General features: G+C 47.9%; 1 protein-coding gene across 1 annotated transcript in view; it reads right to left on the bottom strand.

Annotated features, from left to right (window-relative positions):
* Window positions 1-19,457, bottom strand: part of LOC311126050 (atrial natriuretic peptide receptor 1-like) — a gene marked incomplete at its 3' end in the record, with an annotated part of 120,193 nt that overhangs the window by 41,168 nt on the left and 59,568 nt on the right. Inside the window, exon 5 of the mRNA XM_084158471.1 lies at window positions 13,026-13,161. Coding sequence (XP_084014597.1) covers window positions 13,026-13,161 — 136 coding nt within the window. The remainder of the gene's footprint in view (window positions 1-13,025; window positions 13,162-19,457) is intronic.

Raw genomic sequence — 19,457 nt, 5'->3', positions numbered from 1 at the left:
CAAACCGTAACAGCGTCACCGGCCTGAATCTAACCCAATCTGGAGCTACAGTCAGTCTACATCTGTAAAGCATATAATTAGGGTTTCCGCTAGTTACCACAGCCACAAATTCTAAATTGGCTATATCATGATTTTCATGAAAACAAAAATGTGCTTTTTGGTCTTAATTTAAGGTTAGGGTTAGTCTAGCCTCGTTGAAAACCAGGCCCTAAACGGGAAGCCTGGGGAAGTCCATGGTAGAAAAATGGCTAAATAGGGGTGGGAACCCGCTGTAAATCAGTAACGCCTCGTAACACGTCAAACCAATCAAATGCCTTGCTTGGGTGGAGCTCCAAAGGTGCTCACTAGATTAGTGTAGTAGGTGCAACAGTGCATGAGGATGTCCAGGAAACTCAAATTAAAACCTCCTCAAAATACAGTTGATGTCGGAAGTTTACATACACCTTAGCCAAATACATTTAAACTCAGTTTTTCACAATTCCTGACATTTAATTCCTAGTAAAGATTCCCTGTCTTAGGTCAGTTAGGATCACCACTTTATTTTAAGAATGTGAAATGTCAGAATAATAGTAGAGAGAATTATTTATTTCAGCTTTTATTTTTTTCATCACATTCCCAGTGGGTCAGAAGTTTACATAAACTCAATTAGTTGTCAGGGTTGCTGAAGGTGGGTGTGGTGCAGGAATCAAACGCAGGACGCAGAAACTAAGTCCAAAAGACTTTAGTGAAATATTCACGTAGTACACGAGCACAACAAGCCCGGAGGCGAAATAAAGGCGCACACAGGCGTCAAACAATAGGCGCACTAACATGTGCGAAAACCTCTCCAAAACAACGGAGGGAAACACGTAGCTCAGAACACCAAACAGAAGAGCAATCACACACAACACCTGACACACACAACGAGAACTAAATAGGACACTAATGAGGACTAACTAGACACAGGTGTACAACATCAAGACAAAACCAAACGAACATGAAACATAGATCGGTGGCAGCTAGTACTCCGGGGACGACGACCGCCGAAACCTGCCCGAACAAGGAGGAGGAGCAGCCTCGCCGAAACCGTGACAGTACCCCCCCCTTGACGCGCGGCTCCAGCCGTGCGCCGACCCCGGCCTCGGGGACGACCAGGAGGGCGCGGAGCAGGGCGCGCGGGATGGTCCCGGTGGAACTCCGACAGGAGAGACGGGTCTAGGATGTCCCTCCGCGGCACCCAGCACCGTTCCTCCGGGCCGTACCCCTCCCACTCCACGAGATACTGGAGACCCCCCTTCCGGCATCTTGAGTCCAAGATGGACCGAACGGTGTACGCCGGAGCCCCCTCGATGTCCAGTGGGGGCGGAGGAGTCTCTCCTATCTCACCTTCCTGGAGTGGACCAGCTACCACCGGCCTGAGAAGAGACACATGGAACGAGGGGTTAATATTCTTATATTCAACAGGCAGATGTAACCTATAACACACCTCGTTCAATCTTCTCAGGACTTTAAAAGGCCCCACAAACCGCCGACCCAGCTTCCGGCAGGGCAGGCGGAGGGGTAGGTTTCTGGTAGAGAGCCAGACTCGATCTCCGGGTGCGTACACCGGCCCCTCACTGCGGTGGAGATCGGCGCTCGCCTTGTGTCGACGGATGGCCCGCTGCAGGTGGACGTGTGCAGCGTTCCACGTCTCCTCCGAGCGCCTCATCCAATCATCCACCGCAGGGGCCTCGATCTGGCTCTGCTGCCAAGGTGCCAGAACCGGCTGGTAACCTAACACACATTGGAAGGGGGTTAGGTTGGTAGAGGAGTGGCGGAGAGAGTTCTGGGCCATCTCGGCCCAGGGAATGTACCGAGCCCACTCCTCAGGCCGGTCCTGGCAATACGACCTCAGAAACCTACCCACATCCTGGTTGATTCGTTCTACCTGCCCATTACTCTCCGGGTGGTACCCTGAGGTAAGGCTCACCGAGACCCCCAAACGCTCCATGAATGCTCTCCATACTCGGGAGGTAAACTGGGGGCCTCGATCAGACACTATATCCTCGGGTACCCCGTAATGCCGGAAGACGTGGGTAAATAGTGCCTCTGCGGTTTGTAGGGCAGTAGGAAGACCCGCCATAGGGAGAAGACGACAGGCCTTAGAGAACCGGTCCACAACGACCAGGATGGTGGTATTCCCCTGAGATGGGGGAAGGTCTGTCACAAAATCCACTGAGAGGTGGGACCATGGTCGTTGTGGAACGGGCAGGGGTTGTAACTTACCCCTGGGCAGGTGTCTGGGCGCCTTACACTGGGCGCACACCGAGCAGGAGGAGACATAAACCCTCACATCCCTGGCTAACGTGGGCCACCAGTATTTAGTGCTAAGACAATGCACTGTCCGGCCAATACCCGGATGTCCAGAGGAGGGTGACGTGTGAGCCCAGTAAATGAGTCGATCCCGAATCTCGAGCGGAACGTACTTCCGACCCACAGGACACTGTGGAGGGCTGGGGTCGGTACGCAACACCCGCTCGATTTCAGCATCGACCTCCCACACCACCGGTGCCACAAGACAAGACGCCGGTAGTATGGGAGTAGGCTCAACGGACCTCTCCTCCGTGTCATACCGCCGGGACAGCGCATCTGCCTTACCGTTCTGGGACCCAGGGATGTACGTGATTTTAAATACGAACCTGGCGAGAAACATACTCCATCGAGCCTGGCGAGGGTTCAGTCTCCTCGCTGCCCGGATGTACTCCAGGTTCCGATGGTCAGTCAAAATGAGGAAAGGGTGTTGAGCCCCCTCAAGCCAATGCCTCCACACCTTAAGGGCCTGAACTACAGCTAACAGCTCCCTGTCCCCGACGTCATAATTTCGCTCCGCCGGGCTGAGCTTTTTAGAGTAAAAAGCACAGGGGCGGAGTTTAGGTGGCGTGCCGGACCGTTGAGAGAGTACGGTCCCTATACCGGCCTCAGACGCGTCCACCTCGACCTGAAAGGGTAATGCGGGGTCCGGATGCGCCAGCACCGGAGCCGACGTAAACAGGTCCTTCAGTCTCCTAAAGGCCCTGTCCGCATCAGCTGACCACTGCAGGCGCACCGGACCCCCTTTCAGAAGGGACGTGATGGGAGCTGCTACCTGTCCAAAACCCCGGATAAACCTCCGGTAGTAATTCGCAAAGCCCAAGAACTGCTGCACCTCTTTGACAGTGGTTGGGGTTTGCCAATTACGCACGGCTGACACACGATCCACCTCCATTCTCACCCCTGACGCGGACAACCGATAACCCAAAAAGGAGACCGACTCCTGGAAAAACAGACATTTCTCTGCCTTGACATACAGGTCGTGCTCCAACAGCCTCCTCAATACACGACGCACCAGGGCTATATGCTCGGCTCGGGAAGACGAGTACACTAGAATGTCATCAATGTACACGACCACCCCTTGCCCCTGCATATCCCGGAAAATCTCATCCACGAAGGATTGGAAGACTGATGGAGCATTCATCAACCCGTATGGCATGACGAGATACTCGAAATGACCTGACGTGGTACTAAACGCTGTTTTCCATTCGTCGCCCTCCCTAATGCGCACCAAGTTATACGCGCTCCTGAGATCCAGTTGTGTGAAAAACCGCGCTCCGTGCAACGACTCCGTCATGGTCGCTCGCAATCAGAGGGAGTGGATAACTGTATTTCACAGTAATCTGATTGAGACCACAGTAATCGATGCACGGGCGCAACCCTCCATCTTTTTTCTTCACAAAAAAGAAGCTCGAGGAGGCGGGAGAAGTGGAGGGCCGTATGTATCCCTGTCTCAAAGATTCGGCTATGTAAGTTTCCATAGCTTTTCTCTCCTCTTGAGACAAAGGATACACGTGGCTCCGTGGGAGCGCTGCTCCTGCCTGGAGATCAATCGCACAATCCCCCTGTCTATGAGGAGGCAACTGCGTCGCCCTAGCTTTACTAAACACGAGAGCCAAATCCCCATATTCAGGCGGAATGTGCAGTGCGGGCACTTGGTTTGGACTTTCCACCGAGGTCGCCCCTACGGAAACACCCAGACATCGCCCCTCACACTGAGCAGACCACCCATTGAGAGCCCTCTGTTGCCACGAAATAGCAGGGTTATGGGTACTTAACCAGGGAATTCCCAGCACCACCGGGTACGCAGGAGAGTCGATCAGATACAGCTGTATAGTCTCCTCATGACCCCCCTGCGCACACATCCTAAGTGGCGCTGTGACTTCCCTAATCAACCCCGACCCCAACGGGCGGCTATCTAAAGCATGAACGGGAAAAGGCTTGTCGACAGGCAGGAGAGGGATCCCTAAATCTAAACAAAACTTCCGATCAACAAAATTCCCAGCTGCGCCTGAATCTACTAGCGCCTTATGCTGGGAATGAGGTGCAACCTGTGGAAAACAAACAGGTATACAAAAGAGCGCAACAGAGAGCTCTGGGTAAGTGGGGCGTCTACTCACCTGGGAAGGCTCCCCAGTGCGTGGCCTGCTGTCTCCTCCCTCGGGGAACCCTCCCCAGCACCTGGCCGCAGTGTGCCCTCCACGACCGCAATTGGTGCAGGGGACAGGCCCCCTCGGGCTCCTCCTCTTCCTTTCTCTAGCGCCAGCACCCCCGAGCTCCATAGGGCTCGGCTCGGAGGTGCCGGAGGGTGGAATGGACGGACCCCACTCGGGACGTCCACGGGTGGCCAGCAGGGTGTCCAGACGGATGGACATGTCGACCAACTGGTCGAAGGTGAAATTGGTGTCCCTGCAGGCCAACTCACGTTGAACGTCCTCCCGTAGGCTACATCGAAAATGGTCGATGAGGGCCCGTTCATTCCACCCTGCGTCTGCCGCTAGAGTCCGGAACTCCAGTGCGAACGCCTGTGCGCTCCTCCTCCCCTGTCTCAGGTGGAATAGACGCTCCCCCGCCGCTTTGCCCTCAGGTGGATGGTCGAACACGGCCTTGAAGCGACGGGAGAACTCGGCGTAGGAGATGGTGGTGGCGTCCATCCTCCTCCACTCGGCGTTGGCCCATTCCAACGCCTTGCCCGTGAGACAGGAGATGAGGGCGGAAACGCTCTCGTGTCCCGAGGGCACCGGGTGTACAGTGGCCAGGTAGAGCTCCACCTGCAGGAGGAACCCCTGACACCCGGCAGCTGTGCCGTCATACGCCCTCGGGAGCGAGAGCCGAATCCCACTGGGTTCCGGACCTGGGACTGGTGGACCGGCCGATGGGGGTGGCAAGGTAGGTGGAGGTGTGGGTACCCCTCTGGACTCCCATCGGTGCAGGGTGTTGATGACGTCCTGTAGAGCGGTCCCCAGTTGTCTGATCTGGTCATCCTGGCCGCGGACATGCTCCTCCAGCGACTCAGGCGTGACTGTTGCTCCTGCTGATTCCATTCATTAATGGTGTGTGATTCTGTCAGGGTTGCTGAAGGTGGGTGTGGTGCAGGAATCAAGCGCAGGACGCAGAAACTAAGTCCAAAATACTTTAGTGAAATATTCACGTAGTACACGAGCACAACAAGCCCGGAGGCGAAATAAAGGCGCACACAGGCGTCAAACAATAGGCGCACTAACATGTGCGAAAACCTCTCCAAAACAACGGAGGATAACACGTAGCTCAGAACACCAAACAGAAGAGCAATCACACACAACACCTGACACACACAACGAGAACTAAATAGGACACTAATGAGGACTAACTAGACACAGGTGTACAACATCAAGACAAAACCAAACGAACATGAAACATAGATCGGTGGCAGCTAGTACTCCGGGGACGACGACCGCCGAAACCTGCCCGAACAAGGAGGAGGAGCAGCCTCGGCCGAAACCGTGACATTAGTATTTGGTAGCATTGCCTTTAAATTGTTTAACTTGGGTCAAATCTTTCGGGTAGCCTTCCACAAGCTTCCCACAATAAGTTGGGTGAAATTTGGCCCATTCCTCCTGACAGAGTTGGTGGAACTGAGTCAGGTTTGTAGGCCTCCTTGCTCGCACATGCTTTTTCAGTTCTGCCCAAACATTTTCTATAGGATTGAGGTCAGGGCTTTGTGATGGCCACTCCAATACCTTGACTTTGTTGTCCTTAAGCCACAATGTTGGAAGTATGCTTGGAGTCATTGTCCATTTGGAAGACCCATTTGCGACCAAGCTTTAACTTCCTGACTGATGTTTTGAGATGTTGCTTCAATATATCCACATAATTTACCTTCCTCATGATGCCATCTATTTTGTGAAGATCACCAGTCCCTCCTGCAGCAAAGCACCCCCACAGCATGATGCTGCCACCCCCGTGCTTCACGGTTGGGATGGTGTTCTTCGGCTTGCAAGCACCCCCTTTACCTTCAAACATAACAATGATCATTATGGCCAAACAGTTCTATTTTTGTTTCATCAGACCAGAGGACATTTCTCCAAAAAGTACGATCTTTGTCCCCATGTGCAGTTGTCTGGCTTTTTTATGGCGGTTTTGGAGCAGTGGCTTCTTCCTTGCTGAGCGGCCTTTCAGTTTATGTCGATATAGGACTCGTTTTACTGTGGATATAGATACTTTTGTACCTGTTTCCTCCAGCATCTTCACAAGGTCCTTTGCTGTTGTTCTGGGATTGATTTGCACTTTTCGCACAAAAGTACGTTCATCTCTAGGAGACAGAACGCGTCTCCTTCCTGAGCGGTATGACGGCTGCGTGGTCCCATGGTGTTTATACTTGCGTACTATTGTTTGTACAGATGAACGTGGTACCTTCAGGCGTTTGGAAATTGCTCCCAAGGATTAACCAGACTTGTGGCGGTCTACCAAATTTTTTCTGAGGTCTTGGCTGATTTCTTTTGATTTTCCCATGATGTCAAGCAAAGAGGCACTGAGTTTGAAGGTAGGCCTTGAAATACATCCACAGGTACACCTCCAATTGACTCAAATGATGTCAATTAGCCTATCAGAAGCTTCTAAAGCCATGACATCATTTTCTGGAATTTTCCAAGCTGTTTAAAGGCACAGTCAACTTACTGTATGTAAACTTTTGTGGAGTGGTTGAAAGATGAGTTTTAATGACTCCAACCTAAGTGCATGTAAACTTCTGACTTCAAATGTACAGTATGTCAATTTATGCTGATTTTGTGTATAGAGCACACTTCTCGAAAAACAGAATTCAGTTTTTCCTCCATGTTTTCTTCAATTTTCTGCAATGCTGCAAATTAGCATACGGAACAACAATGCAAAATGTGTCCAACCAAGTCTGAAAACAGTGATGACCACGTAGCACCAACCGGCATGTGGGGGAGGGTTCTTGAAATGCAACATCCAAATAAAATCTTGCCGCTAGGAGCCAGCAGTCAATTCAAACCGTTTTGGCTAATACAAAATTATCCAGACCTCCAAGGGAGGTGTGACAACAACGTGATTTTGGAGGTATCGCTATGCAAGACTGGGGTTAGGCATAACAGTGTGGTTAAGGTTAGGGTTAAGGTTATGGTGACCAGCAAGTGGAGCCTCAGCATCATGCAGACATGCCCTCGCTGTGAGCATTCCTATAAATGGAACAGGGAGGACAATTGAATTAAGTTGGTGACATCTGACCTGGTCAAAGGTTAAAACAGTTTCGAGTTTTGTCCCAATTCACCTTCATAACCTAGCCTGGTGGAACCAGCCTAAATGCTGCATTTACCATTATATTTCACATTACATATCATGACATCTGAAGTGAAATAGAAAGGTGAATGCAACGATAAGGTTGGTTCCACCATGCTAATCATAACCACCATTGATAATGTATGTAATCAGTGCTCTGTGTGTGTGTTTGTGTGTGACGACCAGTATCTTTGATGAGGGGCCAGGAGCTGATCTACGCTGCCACGCACATCAATAGGGCGCTGGCAAAGAGCTTACCTCCAGCCTCAACTCTTGCCTGCTCACCAATGGTTGTCGATGGGGAAAGCGATGAACATGTCCTGAACATTACAGTACAGTACTGTTAATACAGATTCACACGCACAAGTATCACACTTGAATCCAGTCAAGAATGTGCACAGACCTGGGTGTTTATACTGTATACAATACACACACACACACATGCACCCACGCACACAGGCACACACAGACACATTCCAGTGTCTGTGTACTGTCTCTGAGGAGTTCACCTCTACCCTCTATGTATTATCTCATGTCAGAGTGTTTTACTCCTATCAGCCGACACATGAAGACAACCCAGCAGAGATGGCTTAAAATAACCAACTGTAGAACAGAGAGAGAGAGCTTTCCTCCCACTACATAGTCTCAATAAACACACACACACACACCAGGACCCCAGGAAAAGTAGCAGCTAATGGGAATCCTAATAAAATATGAAATACTAAACACACAAACACACAGACACAGACTCTCTCTTTCTCTGTTACACACACGCGTGGGGGTGACTGTGGTAGGTCACTGGCTCTTGTGTGCCTTGGCCGGAGCAGACACGAAATCCCTGAGGGACTGTGCAGCTCTCCTCAGTGAGTCAGTCAGGAGCAGATAGACTGTTGATCAATAGAATAGAGCTGAAGTTGGTGCTCTCCCTCAGGCTGTAGCAGCCAATAACTCCAACAGTTAGACTCCTGATAGACCCTTAATCAACATTTGCTGTATTACTCAGTGTCTGTCTCCATCTCTCACTCTGTCGCGCTCACTCATAATTTTCTATATGTCTGTCTTTTTCTTTCCTCTATTTATCTCTTCCTCTCTCTCTCTCACATGCTTTCTCTCCCTACATCATGCTATTCCCTGTCAGCCACCAAACACAGCCACCAAACACAATGTACCCAATATAAGTCCTTCGAGGCAACCTGTCAATTTGACAATGTACCCATACAACATCTTACAATGCAATCATATCAAACACAGATATGAATCTAGGTCCAAAAGGCTTCTTAACAGCTTTTACCCCCAAGTCATAAGACTCCTGAACAGCTAATCAAATGGCTACCCGGACTATTTGCATTGTAATAATAGTTAAGACATCAAAACAATGAAATGATACATATGTGTCACGATCGTCATAATGATTGGACCAAGGCGCAGCGTGATAGGCGTACATCTCTTTAATAGTGTACTAGCAACACGATACAAAATACAAAACAACAAAATGAAACGTGAAGTCCTCGGTCATGAACACAAACCAACACGGAACAAGATCCCACAAAACACAAGTGCACAACAGGCTGCCTAAGTATGGTTCCCAATCAGAGACAACAAGCAACAGCTGATTCTCGTTGCCTCTGATTGAGAACCACCCCGGCCAACCTAGAAAACACATGAACTAGAAACTGAACATAGAACACAAAACATAGACCCTACACACCCTGGCTCAACATATAAGAGTCCCCAGAGCCAGGGCGTGACAATATGGAATCATGTAGTAACCAAAAAAGTGTTAAACAAATCAAATTATTATTTTATATTTGAGATTCTTCAAATAGCCACCCTTTGCCTTGATGACAGCTTTGCACACTCTACATGTCGCCAGCACACACATGCATACATTAGTTAAATATTCTTGTTTCATTGATGTACAATCTTCACAAATACATGTGATTATACATTGTGTGTGCGCTTGCACTGCCATCTTTGATATTGAACGTTCTATAACTGCTTAAATTGCTTCGTTGTATCATGTCAATGCCTTTTAACCCTTTGATTGGCTGGTGAGTGCTTACTGGAGACAGCAAGAGGAGCTTGTGAGTTCTCTACAGTTGTCAGCGTAATCAGTTTTAGAGGTAAAGGGGCGGGGGGGGGGGGGGGGGGGGGGGGGGGGTAGTCGGGTTGTGGGTTAGTTTGTTGTTATGGAGACAGGGAATGGAAACGGGTGGTCTTTCGTGCTGAGCAGGTAGAGCTTTGCTACAAAGACTGTGAGAAGTAGACTAACATTTAAACGTTCGAAAGCCCTGACAGTGTGTGGTCACTGCAGGTTTCCAATTACTGCACTTTAATTTATTTTTGCTACACACAATACCCCATAATGACAAAGCGAAAATAGGTTTTTTAGAAAAAACAGAAATACCTTATTTACATAAGTATTCTGACCCTTTGCTATGAGACTCGCAATTGAGCTCAGGTGCATCCTGTTTCCATTGATCATCCTTGAGATATTTCTACAACTTGATTGGAGTCCACCTGTGGTAAATTCAATTGATTGGACATGATTTGGAAAGGCACACACCTGTCTATATAAGTTGACAGTGCATGTCAGAGCAAAAACCAAGCCATGAGGTAGAAGGAATTGTCCGTAGAGCTCCGAGACAGTATTGTGTCGAAGCACAGATCTGAGGAAGGGTACCAAAACAATTCTGCAGCATTGAAGGTCCCCAAGAACACAGTGGCCCCCATCATTCTTAAACGGAAAGAAGTTTGGAACCACCAATACTCTTCCTAGACCTGGCCGCCCGGCCAAACTGAGCAATCGGGGGAGAAGGGCCTTGGTCAGGGAGGTGACCAAGAACCCGATGACAGAGCTCCAGAGTTCCTCTGTGGAGATGGGAGAACCTTCCAGAAGGACAACCACCTCTGCAGCACTCCACCAATCAGGCCTTTATGGTAGAGTGGCCAGACGGAAGCCACTCCTCAGTAAAAGGCACATGACAGCCAGCTTGGAGTTAGCCAAAAGGCACCTAAAGGACTCTCAGACCATGAGAAACAAGATTCTCTGGTCTGATGAAACCAAGATTGAACTCTTTGGCCTGAATGCCAAGCGTCACGTCTGGAGGAAACCAGGCACTGCTCATCACCTGGCCAATACCATTCCTATGGTGAAGCATGGTGGTGGCAGCATCATGCTGTAGGGATATTTTTCAGTGGCAGGGACTGGGAGACTAGTCAGGATCGAGGGAAAGATGAACAGAGCAAAGTACAGAGAGATCCTTGATGAAAACCTGCTCCAGAGCGCTCAGGACCTCAGACTGGGGAAGAAGGTTCACCTTCCAACAGAACAACGACCCTAAGCACACAGCCAACATAACGCAGGAGTGGCTTCAGGACAAGTCTCTGAATGTCCTTGAGTGGCCCAGCCAGAGCCCAGACTTGAACCCGATCGAACACCTCTGGAGAGACCTGAAAATAGCTGTGCAGCGACACTCCCCATCAAACTTGACAGAGCTTGAGAGGATCTGCAGAGAAGAAAGGGAGAAACTCCCCAAATAGAGGTGTGCCAAGCTTGTAGCGTCATACCCAAGAAGGCTTGAGGCTGTAATCGCTGCCAAAGGTGCTTCAATAAAGTACTGAGCAAAGCATCTGAATAGTTCAGTTTCTTTTTATATACATTTGCAAAAATGTCTAAAAACCTGTTTTTGCTTTGTCATTTTGGGGTATTGTGTGTAGATTGATGAGGGGAAAAAAACAATTTAATCTATTTTAGAATAAGGCTGTAATGTAACAAAATGTGGAAAACGTCAAGGAGTCTGAATACTTTCCGAATGCATTGTATCTCAATTCTTATTAGCCAATGCCTGTCACGTGATTGGGTCCTTCTTACAGGCTATAAGTGAAGAAAGACACAGTGGGGACACAACTGCGCGCGTCCTTATCAAATTCCAAGGCGCATATTGAAGATGATGGAAGAAATGTCCACATTGTCAATCTACTATCCCCCATAGTACAAAAGTTGACCTATTCTATTCTGTGCGAGAAATAAATATTCCAAACATAGTCTGGGACAGTTGTGGGTTGCGATAGATCCCAAATTAATTCAACCACTAGCTTAAAAATCCCTCAAAAAGCAATGAGGCTTACGCAATAGATCAGAATGTTTAGCTTAAAATGTTGATAAACTATTAGGCAATTTCTTCACATTATAAGTGCAGCAATGTGCACACGGCAGTAGGCTAGAAGCGCGAATGTTCCAAAATACAATCAATTAGCGGGAAAACACCATTCTCAAAAGTGACCGCAAATTCGATTATGCATGTAATGCTTTTATTATAAAGGTGCATTTTTATGGTGAAAATGATCTTCCCCAAACTTGAAACTCAAGCGCTGCATATGTATGCCAGTTAGGCGCGACCCCCGTTGTAAAGCGGATTAATGTGCTTAATTTTAAGAAGTTATTTGGCCACTTTAGTTGTGGTACAAACCTTATGAAGCATACAGGCCTATGTGCTAGGCTACATGAGGTGTGCGACTATAATTTGAAAAAGTCGCAACAAAAAGGCATGCGCTGTTTCTTGCCTTACTGCACACAAGCTGGGCATCATTCACAAGTGATAATATATTGTCACCCATCAGACTATCCTTGATTTAATCTTGTCTTTACATATACTAAATAATATATGTGTGAAATTTGTTTTGATATAGAATGGACCCTTATCATGCACCTGTCTCAAAACAGGGGCAGGGGAAAAAACGACATAGTGAATGGAGGACGCTTTTGCCGTGGTTCATTTTCATGCCAGCCAGGTAGGCTATACTCCTGTTGTAAAGAGAAGCAATGTGCTTAATATTAGGAATGCTGAGAAATAAATATAGTAGGCCTAGCCTATAGAAAGCTGATGGGATCCTCCTCTTTTTAGTAGAGGTAATCAAAACTCTATTTTCTCACGCAATTGCCTATAGAAATGTTGTGCAACATGAGCTCATGGGCTCTCATTAAGTGTTTGATTAAATGTCGATTACATTTGCATTGATGTCAGAGTGAATAGAGTGCTGAGTACCAGGCAGTTAGCAAGTTTAGTAGGCTACTAATGACCATCAGCAGCATCAGAGCTTAGAGAAGCCTAATTACTGTGAGTAGGAATTTGACTGCAGTCATGACTCGTGACCGCCGGTGTGGCAGTAATACGTTCACTATAAAAGCACTAGGTAGAGCTCTTTTAGGTTCTAAATAGCACTTTTTTTTCTAAAAGTGTACAGATGATGGGTGACATTTTCTGTCCAATGCACAGGCCTTAAAGTCAGCAAAATAATGGAGATCTTACCAAAAACAACCATATCATTTTAAATGGACGGTATGGCACTACTCAAAACAAGTTTGGAATATTGTATTGGTACGGCAATTGTGTGTGTGTGTATCTGCATTGACTCACCATGGTATGTGCGGTTCCACATCCTCTTGGTGACGGTGTCCCCTCGCGGCCGGCCCCCTCCCTCTGCCATGGTCTCGTTCAGGGCCTGAGAGTAAAGCATCACCCCGTCATAGAAGCCTCCTGCTATCAGGTTCATCTAGAAAGATTGAGGGAGGAGGAGCGGCATCAAATCTCTGTTATATCCACTCTCCTACCATCTGTTTTCACTCCCTCCTCTCTACATTTTCTTCATCTGTTTCTGCTGCTAAAGCCACTTTCTACCACTCTAAATTCCAAGCATCTGCCTCTAACCCTAGGAAGCTCTTTGCCACCTTCTCCTCCCTGCTGAATCCCCCCCCCCCCCTCTCTGTGGATGACTTCGTCAACCATTTTGAAAAGAAGGTTGACGACATCCGATCCTCGTTTGTTAAGTCAAATGACACTGCTGGTCCTGCTCACACTGCCCTACCCTATGCTTTGACTTCTTTCTCCCCTCTCTCTCCAGATGAAATCTTGCGACTTGTGACGGCCGGCCGCCCAACAACCTGCCCGCTTGACCCTATCCCCTCCTCTCTTCTCCAGACCATCTCCGGTGACCTTCTCCCTTACCTCACCTCGCTCATCAACTCATCCTTGACCGCTGGCTATGTCCCTTCCGTCTTCAAGAGAGCGAGAGTTGCACCCCTTCTCAAAAAACCAACACTCGATCCCTCTGATGTCAACAACTACAGACCAGTATCCCTTCTTTATTTTCTCTCCAAAACTCTTGAGCGTGCCGTCTCTAGCCAACTCTCTTGCTATCTCTCTCAGAATGACCTTCTTGATCCAAACCAGTCAGGTTTCAAGACTGGTCATTCAACTGAGACTGCTCTTCTCTGTGTCACAGAGGCTCTCCGCACTGCTAAAGCTAACTCTCTCTCCTCTGCTCTTGTCCTTCTAGACCTGTCTGCTGCCTTTGATACTGTGAACCATCAGATCCTCCTCTCCACCCTCTCAGAGTTGGGCATCTCCGGCGCGGCTCACTCTTGGATTGCGTCCTACCTGACCGGTCGCTCCTACCAAGTGGCATGGCGAGAATCTGTCTCCGCACCACGTGCTCTCACCACTGGTGTCCCCCAGGGCTCAGTTCTAGGCCCTCTCCTATTCTCGCTATACACCAAGTCACTTGGCTCTGTCATATCCTCACATGGCCTCTCCTATCATTGCTACGCAGATGACACACAACTAATCTTCTCCTTTCCCCCTTCTGATAACCAGGTGGCGAATCGCATCTCTGCATGTCTGGCAGACATATCAGTGTGGATGACGGATCACCACCTCAAGCTGAACCTCGGCAAGACGGAGCTGCTCTTCCTCCCGGGGAAGGACTGCCCGTTCCATGATCTCGCCATCACGGTTGACAACTCCGTTGTGTCCTCCTCCCAGAGTTAGAAGAGCCTTGGCGTGACCCTGGACAACACCCTGTCATTCTCCGCTAACATCAAGGAGGTGACCCGATCCTGTAGGTTCATGCTCTACAACATTCGGAGAGTACGACCCTGCCTTACACAGGAAGCGGCACAGGTCCTAATCCAGGCACTTGTCATCTCCCGTCTGGATTACTGCAACTCGCTGTTGGCTGGGCTCCCTGCCTGTGCCATTAAACCCCTACAACTCATCCAGAATGCCGCAGCCCGTCTGGTGTTCAACCTTCCCAAGTTCTCTCACGTCACCCCGCTCCTCCGCACACTCCACTGGCTTCCAGTTGAAGCTCGCATCTGCTACAAGACCATGGTGCTTGCCTACGGAGCTGTGAGGGGAACGGCACCTCCGTACCTTCAGGCTCTGCTCAGTCCCTACACCCAAATGAGGGCATTGCGTTCATCCACATCTGGCCTGCTGGCCCCCCTACCTCTGCGGAAGCACAGTTCCCGCTCAGCCCAGTCAAAACTGTTCGCTGCTCTGGCACCCCAATGGTGGAACAAGCTCCCTCACGACGCTAGGACAGCGGAGTCACTCACCAACTTCCGGAGACACTTGAAACCCCACCTCTTTAAGGAATACCTGGGATAGGATAAAGTAATCCTTCAACACCCCCTTACCCCACCCCCCCCCCCCACCCCAAAAAAAAAAAAAAAAACATATTGTAAAGTGGTTATCCCACTGGCTATAAGATGAATGCACCAATTTGTAAGTCGCTCTAGATAAGAGCGTCTGCTAAATGACGTAAATGTAAATGTAAATGTAAAAATCTGTGTAGTGTGCACCACAGAAAGAGTGAAAAAGAACTCAATACATAATACACAGAACAAAAACATAAACACAACATGCAACAATTTCAAAGATTTTGCTGAGTTACAGTTCATATAAGGAAATCAGTCAATTTACAGTAAATTAATTAATTAGGCTCTAATCTATGGATTTCACATGACTGGGAATACAGATATGCATCTGTTGGTCACAGATACCTTAAAAGAAATGTACGGGCGTGGATCAGAAAACCAGTCAGTATTTGGTGTGAACACCATTTGCCACATGCGGCGCTACACATCTCCTTCGCATTGAGTTGATCAGGCTGTTGATTGTGGCCTGTGGAATGTTGTCCCACTCCTCTTAAATGGCTGTGGGAAGTTGCTGGATATTGGCGGGAACTGAAAAACGCTGTCGTACACGTCAATCCAGAGCATCCCAAACATGCTCAAAGGGTGGTGACATGTCTGGTGAGTATGCAGGCCATGGAAGAACTGGGACATTTTCAGCTTCCAGGAATTGTGTACAGAGTCGTGCATTATCATGCTGAAACATGAGGTGATGGCGGCGGATGAATGGCACAACATTGGGCCTCAGGATCTCGTCACGGTATCTCTGTGCATTCAAATTGCCATAGATAAAATGCAATTGTGTTCATGTCCGTAGTTTATCCCTGCCCATACCATAACCCCACCTCCACCATGTGGCACTCTGTTCACTATGTTGACATCAGCAAACCGCTTGCCCACATGTCGCCATACACACTGTCTGCCATCTGCCCGGTACAGTTGAAACCGGGATTGTTCCGTGAAGAGCACACTTCTCCAGCGTGCTAGTGGCCATCGAAAGTGAGCATTTGCCCACTGAATTTGGTTACGACGCCAAACTGCAGTCAGGTCAAGACCCTCGTGAGGACGACGAGCACGCAGATGAGCTTACCTGAGACGGTTTCTGACAGTATGTGCAGAAATTCTTCGGTTGTGCAAACCAACAGTTTTATCAGCTGTCCCGGTGGCTGGTCTCAGACGATCCCGCAGATGAAGAAGCCGGTTGTGGAGGTCCTAGGCTGGAGTGGTTACACGTGGTCTGCGGTTGTGAGGCCGGTTGGACTTACGGACAAATTATCTACAACGACATTGGAGGTGGCTTTTGGTAGCGAAATGAACATTCAATTCTCTGTCAACAGCTCTGGTGGACATTCCTGCAGTCAGCATGCCAATTGCACGCTCCCTCAAAACTTGAGACAACTGTCCCCAGCACAAGGTGCACCTTTGTAATGATCAGATCATGCTGTTTATAATCAGCTTCTTGATATGCCACACCTGTCAAGTGGATGAATTATCTTGTCAAAGGAGAAATGCTCACTAACAGGGATGTAAACAAATTTGTGCACAACATTTGAGAGAAATACGCTTTCTGTGCGTTTGGAACATTTCTGGGATCTTTTATTTCAGCTCATGAAACATGGGACCAACATTTTACATGTTGCGTTTATATTTTTGTTCAGTATAGTAAATCAGGTAATCCAACCAATAATGATGTCCCTAGAATAACAATATATACAGATAAATAAATACAGAAAAATTAAACGGAAGGCATTTGAACCAAGTCTGGCACAAAGAGAAGATTCAAGTGTGAGACAGGCCTACACACAATCTATATTTTATAATTTAATTATAGGTCGCCCTTTTTCTTTTATTCCAGGCTTTATCTAAAAATTCCGCAAACGGAAATACACAATGAACAAAAAAACATTTAAGTTTCTCCTCATCGCTCAGCCACATAATGCCAGGGTATATCTGGTGGAGTTTCTGGAATAAGGACAAGCGCATATCGTGATAGAAAGGTGAATAGAGGATCAAATAATTTCATTCTCTATTTCTTTGAGGTCACAATAGTTACATCATCTTTCCTCTTCTATTAAACCATTATACCGACCTGTTTCAATACGCAGCGGCAATATCTCTGATCTTACCTGTGCACATAGCGATCTCTTGCTTTTAGGTAGGTTGTACATAATATATCTCCCACATATACACTACATGACCAAAAGTATGTGGACACATGATCGTCGAACATCTCATTCCAAAATCATGGGCATTAATATGGAGTTGGTCCCCCCTTTGCTGCTATAACAGCCTCCACTCTTCTGGGAAGGCTTTCCTCTAGATGTTGCGGGGACTTCCATTCAGCCACAAGAGCATTAGTGAGGTCGGGCACTGATGTTGGGCTGTTAGGCCTGGCTTGCAGTCGGTGTTCCAATTCATCCCAAAGGTGTTCGATGGGGTTGAGGTCAGCGCTCTGTGCAGGCCAAGTCAAGTTCTTCCACACCGATCTCGACAAACCATTTCTGTATGTACCTCGGTTATGCATTGGGCATTGTCATGCTGAAACAGGAAAGGCCTTCCCCAAACTGTTGCCACAACTATCGGGCCCAGCCCGAATCATGAAAAACAGCCCCAGACCATTATTCATCCTCCACCAATCTTTACAGTTGGCACTATGCATTGGGGCAGGTAGCGTTCTCCTGGCATCCGCCAAACCCAGATTCATCCGTCAGACTCCCAGATGGTGATGCGTGAGTCATCACTCCAGAGAACACGTTTCCACTGCTCCATAGTCCAATGGCGGCGAGCTTTACACCATTCCAGCCGTTGCTTGGCATTGCGCATGATGATCTTAGGCTTGTGTGCGGCTGCTCAGCCATGGAAACCCATTTCATGAAGCTCCCGACGAACAGTTATTGTGCTGATGTTGCTTCCAGAGGCATTTTGGAACTCGGTAGTGAGTGTTGCAACCGAGGACAGACGATTTTTATGCAGTACACGCTTCAGCACTCGGTGGTCCCGTTCTGTGAGCTTGTGTGGCCTATCACTTCGCGGCTGAGCTGTTGTTGCTCCTAGACGTTTCCACTTCACAATAACAGCACTTACAGTTGACCGGGGCAGCTCTAGCAGGGCAGATATTTGACGAACTGACTTGTTGGAAAGGTGGCATCCTATGACGGTGCCACGTTGAAAGTCACTGAGCTCTTCAGTAAGGCCATTCTACTGCCAATGTTTGTCTATGGAGATTGCATGGCTGTGTGCTCGGTTTTATACACCTGTCAGCAACGGGTGTGGCTGAAACAGCCGAATCCATTATTTGAAGGGGTGTCCACATACTTTTGTACAGTATATATAGTGTATTTACATGTTTGTGAGTGTGTGTGAGTCAGAGTCAAACACACACCTGTATACGAATCTGTGTTTGTAACCACGACTGTGTGTCTTGGGATTTACATGTGTGGCCAAACTGGCCATATATCCATTTCACTCAGACATGGAGAAACAGATCATATTCCCCTGTGGTTAGAACTCTGTCTAACCTCCCACTGTGGACATGGGACAGCAGGAGAATCCCTGCAAATTAACCTTGAAGATGCTGCAAATGGTCCCCTGGAATATCCTCTGAGTACCTTCGTATCTTTCAGTGAATCATCATTCAAGCCATCTACAGTCAGGTCCAGAATTATTGGCACCCTTAATAAAGATGAGCAAAAAAGATTGTATAACATAAATAATACAACTACTGAGCTATATTGTATGCAAAAAGAATTGGGGGAAAATTATATTACTTTTCATTTCTCAGAGAAAGAGATTTTGTTTAACAAGCAATAATCTTTTAACCAAAAAGATAGGGGTCAAATTGATTGGCACCCCTGTTTTCAATAGCTGACCTTGCGAGGATAATGGCACTAAGCCTTTTTCTAAAAAGTTTTATGAGAATGGAGATCACATTGGGAGGGATCTTAGACCATTCCTCCATACAGAATCTTTCCAGATCCTTGATATCCTTCATCTGCACTTATGGACTGCCTTCTTCAATTCAAACCACAGGTTTCCAATGGGGTTCAAGTCCCGAGACAAAAATGGACTGCCTTCTTCAATTCAAACCACAGGTTTCCAATGGGGTTCAAGTCCGGAGACTGAGATGGCCATTGCAATATGTTGATTTTGTTGTCATTTAACAATTTATTTGTGGATTTTGATGTGTGCGTGGGGTTATTATCTTGCTGGAAGATCCACTTGCCTACAAGTTTCAGCCTCCTGGGAGAGGCAAACAGGTTTTTGGCTAACATGTCCTGGTAATGGGTAAAGTTTATGATGCCGTTGACCTTAACAAGAGCCCCAGGACCAGTGGAAGCAAAATAGCCCCATAACATCAAAGATCCACCACCATATT

This window comes from Coregonus lavaretus (assembly GCF_964263955.1).
Source record: "Coregonus lavaretus genome assembly, chromosome: 3".
Classification (NCBI taxonomy): domain Eukaryota; kingdom Metazoa; phylum Chordata; class Actinopteri; order Salmoniformes; family Salmonidae; genus Coregonus; species Coregonus lavaretus.
This window is presented reverse-complemented; position numbering and strand designations above follow the sequence as displayed.